The 9829-nt window shown below is 55.3% G+C and overlaps 2 protein-coding genes across 2 annotated transcripts in view; both read left to right on the top strand.

The window, feature by feature from the left end:
• The window catches only part of LOC109375733 (tyrosine-protein kinase receptor TYRO3-like), a 53922-nt gene that overhangs the window by 15166 nt on the left and 28927 nt on the right, over positions 1–9829 (top strand). The window lies entirely within an intron of this gene.
• LOC109375738 (SLAM family member 5-like) lies at positions 2445–7077 on the top strand. The gene is made up of 3 exons (XM_019631261.1): positions 2445–2924; positions 4531–4827; positions 6083–7077. Exons 1-3 carry the CDS (start codon positions 2687–2689, stop codon positions 6136–6138), a joined length of 591 nt encoding a protein of 196 aa, XP_019486806.1. The 5' UTR covers positions 2445–2686; the 3' UTR covers positions 6139–7077.

Genomic DNA, 9829 nt, shown 5'->3' with positions numbered 1-9829 from the left:
CACTAGACTCTCGCTGTCTGACAGCCACTGATTTGCAGGGACAGGAAAGTGTGTCTGGTGGGTGGGGGGGGGTGCCTCTTGTTCCAGGCAGTGAAAGTATTAAAATCCAACTTACCAGGAAATCCATGGCAGGTAGACGCTGCTAGAGTGACGGCAGTAACAGCTGAGCGCTCCCTGCTGAATGCTTCTATGGACCATTCTCTCCAACCTGCAGGAGCTCCGTCGGCACTTACCATCCTCAAACCCACTGTCCATATGTGGGGACGCCAGGCTTAGACATGAGGAGCTGGCTACAGGTCCCTCAGCCAGGAAACGCTGCCTTGCCCCCAGGTGGGACTCACTCCAGCGCTAACACCTCAGTGATTTGCTAGCCAAGAACCCAGGCCTGGCTCCTGGGAACCCTCACAGGTCAGCGTGGCCCCAAGGTGCGACCTTCTCAGGGGTCTTGGGACCACGAAAAGATTCCACTGACTTGGAGGCTTAAGCAGCAGAAGTTCATTCTCTCACAGTCTGGAGACAGAAGTCCAAAATCCAGACTTATTATGGGTTCTTGTGAGAAAAGGACTGAGTGCTGTGTTCAGGGGACATGCTGGGCCATGGCACTGTGTCCCTGACCTGTTCACAGGGACCTGGTAGCACAATGGTGACCAGCCATATTCCTCACCTGTGGACTGTGTCAGGGAGTCTTTCCTGAATGCCAAGGTGGGCGAGTGTCTGCCACAGGCCTCTTCCTGCCCTGCGGTGCCTGAGGGACGTGTGGCAGGAAGGGACCGAGGAGGAGCTGTGAGGAGCTGGCAGGAGGCTGACAAGAGAAGACCTGTAACTCTCCTGGACGGCCTGAGGCAGGAACAGACTGACCACAGCCCCCATGATGCAGGCCTTGAAGGCCTCTGGCCTTCGAACCCTGACACGGTCAGTATGAGGGACCTAGTCCTGTGAGGGGAGCTGAAGAGACTCAGGACGTGCCCGGTTAAGTCAGTGATTAAATGAATACAGAGATGCCTGAAATACTTGCCATGTGAACATTGTCATGAGCTGCGCTCGGCCCCCAGGGAGAGCCAGGAAGGGCAGGTGAGCAGGACGGAGGCAGGCCTGGTGCCAGGACAACTTCAGGTTTGAAGGGACAGCTGTGTCCCCTGCAGGCAGCAGCCACCCCAGGCGGCCTCTGAAGGCAGGTTGTCCTTCCTTTCAGGATGAAGTCATTCGTGGAACTTCCCCTGGTCCTGTCCTGTCCTCCCCGGGTCCCCAGGAGGGACAGAGGCTATCAGGTGCCTGAAGAGGAAGGGGACAGGCTGGGGAAGTGCTGTCTTGGTGGCAGGGACAGTGGAACTCACCAAACGATCCTTTGCTCCCCCATGTTCTCTAGTCCCTGGCAGTTACCCAGGGCCCTATCACTATGTGGTCACAAAATGTGAGCAGGAATCACACTACTCCTGAAATGACAAGTGGAATCCACACATGGTGCTCCTGGCCCCTGGCCTCTGTGGGGTCAAGAGCCGGTGAGAACATGTGGGTTCCCTGGGGCGCAGCTGCAAGGTGGTGAAGCCTCCACCCCGTTGCCAGGACCCTGCCCTCCCTGTGTCATGGGACACGTGCCATGGGACAGACACACCTTGTTCTAAGACCCCCAGGTGTTGTCATGGTTACCGCAGCACTGCCCAGCCCAGCCTGACCGCTACTCTGCCTAGAAAGGGGGAAGAGACCGGCTTCGTTATTGTCCCGGTGATTCCTGCTGTGAGCCCTGCTACCCCAGACTTAGGGCCTAAAACGCCCCCATGTGCAGTGTCAGGGTTTCTGTGAGGTAGGACCTCCGCTGTTCCGCGGGCTCCTCTGGCTTGGGGTCTCTCAGACAGAAACCAGGACCTTGGCTGGGGCTTGCGGGTCAGGGGAGGGGTCTGCTGCCAGCTCATCACGGTTGCTGGTGGCATGCACTCCCTGTGGCTGCTGGCCCAGGTCCCTGCCCCTTCCCTGTGGTGGCCCAAGTCTGCCCTCCTTGTCACACGGACCTCTGCCCTGAGCAGTTGGCTCATCAGTGTGAACAGGAGCGTGGAGGAGAGGACAGTACAGGACAGACAGACTGATGGACAAACGGGCAGGCGGACGGGCAGCTAATGCTGTGTGCGACCCAGATCTCTAGGGGACAGCCATCACCTTGCTGCACTCTATTCCTTATAAGCCAGTCCCAGGTGCAACCACACTCCAGGGGAGGGGTGACACAGGGTGACCACGAGGGGGGACAGGGCCACTCTAGAAGTTGCTTCCTACAGATGCGCTTGTTACTGACCAGGAGATGTCCTGGGCACCGCAGTCCATGATGTCGTTGCCTCACCTGTCACCGTGAGGCAGGGAGGGGTCTGCAGGTCTGCAGGTGGCCGAGTGGCCTGCCCAGGGCTGCACCCGCTACAGCAGGACGTGATTCCAAATGTTCACATTCGCTTCCCCAGGCTGCCTCCCGAGACCCCAGGGACAGCCCTGGTGACTTCCCCGGAAGACGGGTGGTGTGGTCCTTCCTTCATCCCTCACGTCTCCCTTTTCCGATGCCCTAGGTGTCTGCGGCACTGGGCCCCTGAGTTCTGGAGGTGCGGATTCCAGAGCCCATGTCTCTCTGAAGAGGGTCCGAGGAGGCTCCGTGTTGTTCCACGTGACTCGGGATCTGGAAGGAGACGCAGAAGCTCAGCTGGAGGAGATGGTGTGGGGCTTTGGCCCCGAGACCACCTACAGAGTCCTGCTGCGTGTGGGCAGCGGTGGGGACCGGCCAACCTGGGTCAGTCTCCAGGACAAGTACAGGCACAGGGTCCGTGTGCCCAATATGAGGTCCCTGCTCATTGCGAACCTGACCCGTGAGGACAGTGGGCAGTACCGGGCTCGAGGCAGCTTCTCTGGAGGAAGGGAATTTACCCAGGTGTTCCAGCTCACTGTCAACGGTAGGTGACACCTCTCACCCCCTCCCAGGGCCACTGCCTTTTCTGGTCCGCACTAGTGTCACATAGGCCCTCCTACAGGGACTCCTTCCAGACCCAGCCTTCAGTCTCTCTTAGCTCCCGGGAAGTCAGGTGAGTGGGCTCAACACAAGCGCAGAGCAGACCTGACACTCACACCTGAGCTAGAGTCACTGCAGTGTTTGGGGACAGGAAGACAGAACCTGGGAGGGGATGGGGTTATCGCCACAACACTTCTGTCTCTTTAGAGGAATCAGTTCAGCCATACGTCATCGGTGTGATAGTTTTCTGTGCTGCTGTCACAAAGTACAACAGCTCTGTGCTGAGATCCACACAGACTCATTATCTCACCAGCCATAGGTGAGAGGTCACACACTGAGCAGGGAGCAGGGTGTCGGCAGGGCTGCTGTCCTTCTGCAGGCTCTGGGGACCCAACACTGCCCTTCCCACCTCCCAGTGGCACCCGCGTCCCTGCATGGGGGCCACCCTCCCCGCCTCCCAGTGGCACCCACGTCCCTGCATGGGGGCCGCCCTCCCCGCCTCCCAGGCCAGCAGTGCTGGGTCTCGTCCTTCTCACGCTGCCGCCCTCTGAACCCTCTCCTCCGTTTCCACTTTGAAGGACCTGAGCTCAACTGGTCCCACCCAGACTCTCCCCAAGAACCTCCTTATTGTCCTGCAGTTGATTAGCAATGGTAATTCTGCTCCCTTATTCTCCTTGCAACTCATCCAACGTGCTCACAGGATTTCACAGTTACCACGTGGACATCGTGGGGGCCGCTGCTTGGCCCACCACAGTCTGGAAACCCACGTGTAGGCAGGTGCTCCCCTGCCCCACCTGTGCTCACCTAGCACCTGGCCGAGGCCTCACTCACCGACACCCCACACATCCAGCTCGGAGAGACTACAGACATGCCGGGGACAGGTCACACGGCCACACTTCTTAGGCTCATCAGGCCACTTCTTTCCTTCCTAGAGAACCTCTCTGCATAGGGGACGTCCTGCTGCAGCCAGTGGTTTCTGCAGCTTTAAGTCCCCGTAGGATTCTGTCACTTGGCTTCCTGTGTGAACCTCAAGTTCAGTGGCCTGTGCTAACCCCGCTCACAGCGGCCCTTCCTCGTCACTATCACCGCCTTTCCCACAAATGTCTGTTTGCGGGAGCACAGGTCTTTCTCTGGGCTCCCAGAGCTGGCGGCTTCCTCTCTCCCTGGGCCGAGCCGTCCCACGGGGCCTCAGCAGGAGACGCAGAGCACGGCCCTGGCCTGGGCCATTCCTCCTGTGCCAGACTCTGCACCTCCCAGGAGACACCCCAACTTCTGAGAAATAATGGGCCTTGAGTAGGTGGGGTCCAGGCTTTATTTTCTTGAGGGAGATTTTTAAGACTTGCTCAGCCTGGTGGGATCACATTGGGCTTCACCCCGCGGTTCCCTTCCTTCTGATCACTTGCTATGGATTTTGGCCAATTCTGTTTCACCTGGAAAGTGCTCTCGCCTCCTCAGCGGGAAGACGCCAGCGCTTCGTGAGACTGGGTGAGAACCTGCACTGTGAAGGGCCCCCAACCTGAGCCTTCTGTCTCCCGTCCGCTCCACCACAGAGCCGGTGCCCCTCCCCCAGATCCTGGCCAAGTCACTGTCTGTCACAGCAGACTGGTGCAACATCACTCTGGAGTGCAGAGCCGTGGGGGCCTCGGAGGACCTGAATGTGACCTGGTGGCACAGTGACCTCCCGAGGAAGTGGCAGCAGACAGGAACCCTGGGACAAGGCCTCAGTACCTGGTCCCTGGCTGTGCGCCTGCCCCTGGACCAGGCCAACACCAGCCTCACCTGTAATGCCAGCAACCAGGTGGACCTGAAAACTGCCACCACCACCCTGGGGGACGTCTGTGCCCAAGGTGAGTATAACGTGCCTGGGGAAAGGTAGCACTGCGGTCCTTGCAGGCTTACAGCACACCTTCCCCCTGGTCACACACACAGAGCGGCTGTGAGTCACACCCAACTAGTGTCTGCATTTAAATGTCTCTCACCATCGTGCCGTCCTCTGCACGCTGGCCCCTGCTGACCCAGGAGGAAGCCTTCCTCCCACCCCCACCATCACCCAGAGCCGTCTTCTGGACACAGAACCTGGGTTGTGTCATTTCCTGTGGCGTCTGTGGGATTGGTCTCCAGGGGCTCCCTCCTTCCTGGAGTGCTGTGCCCACCTAGATGTCTGAAACTCCTACGACTCCCTCCAGACTCAGGTTACCCATCACCCCATCCGGTATTTCCTGTCCTCCCTCCTGGGTGACGAGCTCCTCGGGGCAACACCATCCTTGTCATCTCTCTGTACCTGCCATGCTGCTCCGTCCTCGGCACTGAACCAGGACCCTGCGGACTTCCCCACCTGCTCTGTCTCTCTCTCCCCTTGGCAGTGGGTACCTCACGTTCTCTCCTGTCTTACCCTTCCTCACTCTCCATGTGAGGGAAACAGATACACAGGGACAGGCCACTGGTCGCCACCTGCTAGGCCTCGCACCTGCTGTCGTAGCTGTACTGCTGACTGTGGGAGTCGGGCTGTACCTTTGGAAAACATGTGGGATGAAGAAAGAGGAGATGGAGACGGGAACAGGCAGGTTGCGGTTCCCCTTCAGGCCCAGACCCTCCCCCATGCACGGTGCCCCTGGCTCCCTTTGTCCCTTTGTCCCTGCACAGGGTGGTGGTGTGGCCGTGGCCTTGGAGGTCATGGCAGTGGGGGCGTGTACAGGTTTCTGAGGCTCAGAGTCGAGCTTCATTTTGTGTGTGACTCAGGTGCGGGATTGGAGGAGGGCCGGCGGAACCATGAGGATGACATCCACTATGTAGAGCTGAGCCTGTAAGAGTCTCAGGAGGGCGGGGACACGGTGAGAGCTGGGAGCTGTGCCACCTGGGCTCCCCAGGTCCCTCTGTGCCCCCGTCGGGCTTGTCAAACCCGGTCATCTGCCCTTTCTGGCTCCCCTGCCTCCTTACCTCCTTCTGTCTAGTCGACACCACGAAGTGAAAACGTTTACAGGGGACCCGTGTCGTGCGGGCCGTTTGGGAGACGCTTCCACAGTCACGTCAGCAGCACTGCTTCCACGCAGGCCCCTGGGGACCCCTCAGCTGCTCCAGGTGACCCATGTCTTACACTCCTAGGGCGTCCGTTGACAACATCTGGAAGGAAAGAGACCTGTCACTACTGTCTACAGTGAGGTCCACAGGCCAGGCCGGGCCGTGCAGGTCATTTAAGTGGAAGCAGCAGGAGAAGGCAGCACTCCCAGGCTGCCTCCGTTCCCAGCAGGACGCCTGCAGACACATCCTCTCCCAGCTCTGCTCCAGCTCCAGCTGCCTGGTCAGCATTACTGACCCTTGTGCCCTCAGCTCCCTGTCACACAGGACCAATGTCACCTGTGCCACTTTTTCTGCTGGTAAAACAGGATCTCTGGGGATGTGGGCACCCCCACTGCTGGATGGGCCAAGGTCACTGGGCGGCCACCACAGAAACGCCACAGAGGTACAGAGACATGGCTTGCAGGCGCTGCGAGCTTCCTGCAGCCTCTGGCCTCGGTCACCACCCCACTTCCTGGGTCCTCCAGTCATGGGTCATGCCGCCGCTGCTCCAATGTTTCTGCCACGTCCACGAGGTCAAGTCCCATCTTCAGATGTACTGATGGATGGCTCTCGGGGGTCGTCCTGGGCTGTGCACAGGATTCTTTGTTCAGCTATGGATGTCCCAATACTGACTGTGGCTTAACAGGGAGAGGCCAAGGGAAAGACTCAGGCTGTCCCACTGCTGATTCTGCTTCCTGTGAAGGAAGGGCCTCCACCAAAGGATGCTGATTCCGGTGAGTAGGAGCATGACACCAGCGTGGTCCCTGGCTCTGAACAGGCAGAACATGTGCTAGGAGAGCGGCTCTAAACCGAATCGCTGCCAGATTCTATCAGAATGGTACACACTTCCCACCTTGGACCTTAGAACCTCCTGGCTGAGTTGGATAGGCACATTCAGGTTCGATGAGCTGGTCCCCTTGAGGAGAGGGCCAGAGCCAGGAAGGACAATGATGTTACATGACCATCAAAAGTATCCCAGAGAGGGGGCCGGCCGAGTGGCTCAATTGGTTAAGAGCTCGCTCAAGAGTTTGAGCTCTGAGCAACAGCGGTTCGATTCCCGGCCCGAGCTGAGCAGCCACTGAGCTGCCAACAGGTGGCAGGATGGCTCAGCTAAAAAAAAAAAAAAAGATAGGGTGGCTGAATGGATAAGAAAACAAGACCCTTACATATGTTATCTACAAGAGACTCAATTCAGATCGAAAGACACACACAGACTGAAAGTAAAGAGATGAGATAAAGATATTTCATGGAAAAAAAAAAGTATCCCAGAGAGGGCTGGCCAGGTGGCTCAGTTGGTTAGAACACAAGCTGAGCAATAGGTCACCAGTTCGATTCCCACATGGGCCAGTGAGCTGTTCTGAGCTGAGCTGCCTCTGAGCTACCAAAAGGTGGCCAGATGGCTCAGCTGTACAAGGTTTCCAGTTCAACTCCCACATGGGATGGTGGGCTGCACACACCCACAACTATTGGGTCGTTAGAAAAGTCACAGTGTATTTTTCTATGTTTTTCGTTGCAAAAATGCATCATGACTTTTCCAATAACCCAATAGTTTGGAAAGCGGCGACTGGACTTAGAGCTGATGGGTCCTAGAAAAACACAGTGTTCCCTTCCCCAATTCCCCAAAACTGTTTCCTTCGCCAATCCCCAATAAAATCTTTTAAAAAAAAGTGTCCCAGAGAGAAGAGCTCTGCCCCCACATTAGCAAAATGAGGGAGTGAGATGTCACACAGGACAGACGCGCTTAGAGCCACAGTAACTGTTGTGCTGCGTCTTCTTTCCCACCTATGGAGGGAATTTGCAAGGAGCTATGCAAATTTTCTGAGAAGATGTAATGAGACAGACAACATTTTCTTCTCCAAAATCCCAAAGAGGCTGAGAAAGGCAGACTAGCATGAGGAAAACATGAGATGAGCAACCGGAGTAGACAGGCTGGACTCCCCCTCTGAGGGGGCGTCACTTGTCAGAAGTTGGCTTTGAAAGGACAGTGAGGGGACTGCCGACAAGATGGCAGACGCTGTGCCCTGTGATCTTCTTATGCCAACCTGCAGAGGTGCAGTGAGGTTATTTATGTTCAGCTCGCCTTGATCATTTCAAGGGGATGCAAACAGGGCAGATCTGAAAATCATGGAACTTCCCCTGGGGTGGGGAGGCTGTGAAAACAGAGGGCTCAAAAGTTACTGAAGACTGAAAATGGCACGAGATCATCACAGAAGGTAAAAGTCAGGCCAGGTCAAGTTTATCGAAGCTGACATGTGAGTTACCTAAAGATGAACATCTCGAGAAACACAGGACCACGTGGAGTCCCTGTCATGTTACTGACTGTCAGGGCGCCATTAACCAGTGATGCACAGTGAAGCCCAACACTTGTCTGCCTATTTAGGCTGGATGAGTCTGTAACGTCACAGATCACGCAGGACTTCAGCAGGAACCGAGCTGACCTTTTCTTCACAGTCATATCCACTCCTCCCACACAGGACAAACCCCAGACAGAGCCTCTCGTGATGAGTCATATATGGGAACTGAACCAACAGCTTCCCAGAACCATGAACAGCCACTGTCCGGCCTCACTCAGCCCTCATGACTGATGAGCAAGCATCTCCCTTGGCCTCTTCTTCCTCATTTGATTTTTATTGTATCCAAGAGAAAATTCAATTTCTCCCCCAGGCGGTTCACGGAACCTGCCTGTATTGGCTCAATCAGCTTTTACGCATCTGCAGTCCTGAGCACTGCCTGTAACCAAGTCTTGTCTGGGGCACTGTGATGGGGGTGAGGGGGTGAGAAAGGGCACAAAACACAGAAAATTATGTCATGACTGCCGACGACCCAATACTTATCAAGCCAACAAGTTAATTTTCTAAAAGGTGCTCAAATTCACGAATCATCATGGAAAAAGAAACAAAACAAGAAGCCAGTTTTCATATATCAAACTGATAATCAGGATAAGAACGACCAGTATTGGCAAGGCTGTGGGAAAACAGGAAGTCCCATGCACTCTCAGTGGGAATGTAAATATGTACAGCTTTTTGGGGGAGCAGTTTGTCAATAATAAATGTACAATTCACGTTGGTCCTGAAATTCTACTTCTAGGAATTGATCTTAGGAGGAAAGCTGTATATATGCTCAAAGAAACATGTTAAAGTGTGTTATGGCTGAAACTGCTGGTGGCCTACCCATTCTCTATCCTCTGCCTCCCATCTGTGTATTTGGTGTAGTGAGGTGCCTGACTAAACACTGACATTTCCCAGGCTCCCTTGTCAGACAGGGAGGGCCAATGAAATGTAAGCAGAAGTCACTGGGTGGGACTTGAGGGAAAGCTGTCTCGCCCATGTCCTCCTTTCTTCTTTCTGTTGTCTGGAACATGGACGTGATGGCTAGCATTCCAGCAGCCATTTTGTGACCTTGACAATGAGAACCACACACTAAGGATCAGAAAAATACAAGGAGCCTGGGACCCTGACGCTTTAGCATTACCATTTTTTTTCCCTGTAGTTCTCCCCTACAGTTTGTTTCTGGACACAAGAGACAAACAAGCTCATATTATGTCCCCATGATTAGATCTCCCTCGTTAGCAGCAAAGTGTGTTTCTAACAGTCACGGATTCTATTGTAACATTCCTTTAAAGTGAAGGAACGATGTAGAGCGTAAGCGTCTCTGGCTTCCAATTTTCTGAAGTTTTCTACATCCAGTTCCAGTCTCAGTACATGAGAATTCTTTTTTTTTTTTTTAAAGATTTTTATTGGGGAATTGGGGGGATGGGAACAGTGCTGGGGAATTGGGGGAAGGGGAACAGAC

This window comes from Hipposideros armiger, unplaced genomic scaffold (assembly GCF_001890085.2).
Source record: "Hipposideros armiger isolate ML-2016 unplaced genomic scaffold, ASM189008v1 scaffold_988, whole genome shotgun sequence".
NCBI classification, from domain to species: Eukaryota; Metazoa; Chordata; class Mammalia; order Chiroptera; family Hipposideridae; genus Hipposideros; species Hipposideros armiger.
Note: the sequence above shows the minus strand (reverse complement) of the source record. Positions and strands in the feature narration are given on the sequence as shown.

Bases quoted from the DNA above. Each gene is read 5' to 3' on its own strand.
- LOC109375738 (XM_019631261.1), top strand. From the start codon at position 2,687: ATGGTGTGGGGCTTTGGCCCCGAGACCACCTACAGAGTCCTGCTGCGT. The intron at 2,925-4,530 runs GTAGGTGACACC...GCTCCACCACAG, and splicing joins GTTCCAGCTCACTGTCAACG to AGCCGGTGCCCCTCCCCCAG. The intron at 4,828-6,082 runs GTGAGTATAACG...TTACACTCCTAG, and splicing joins GGGGGACGTCTGTGCCCAAG to GGCGTCCGTTGACAACATCT.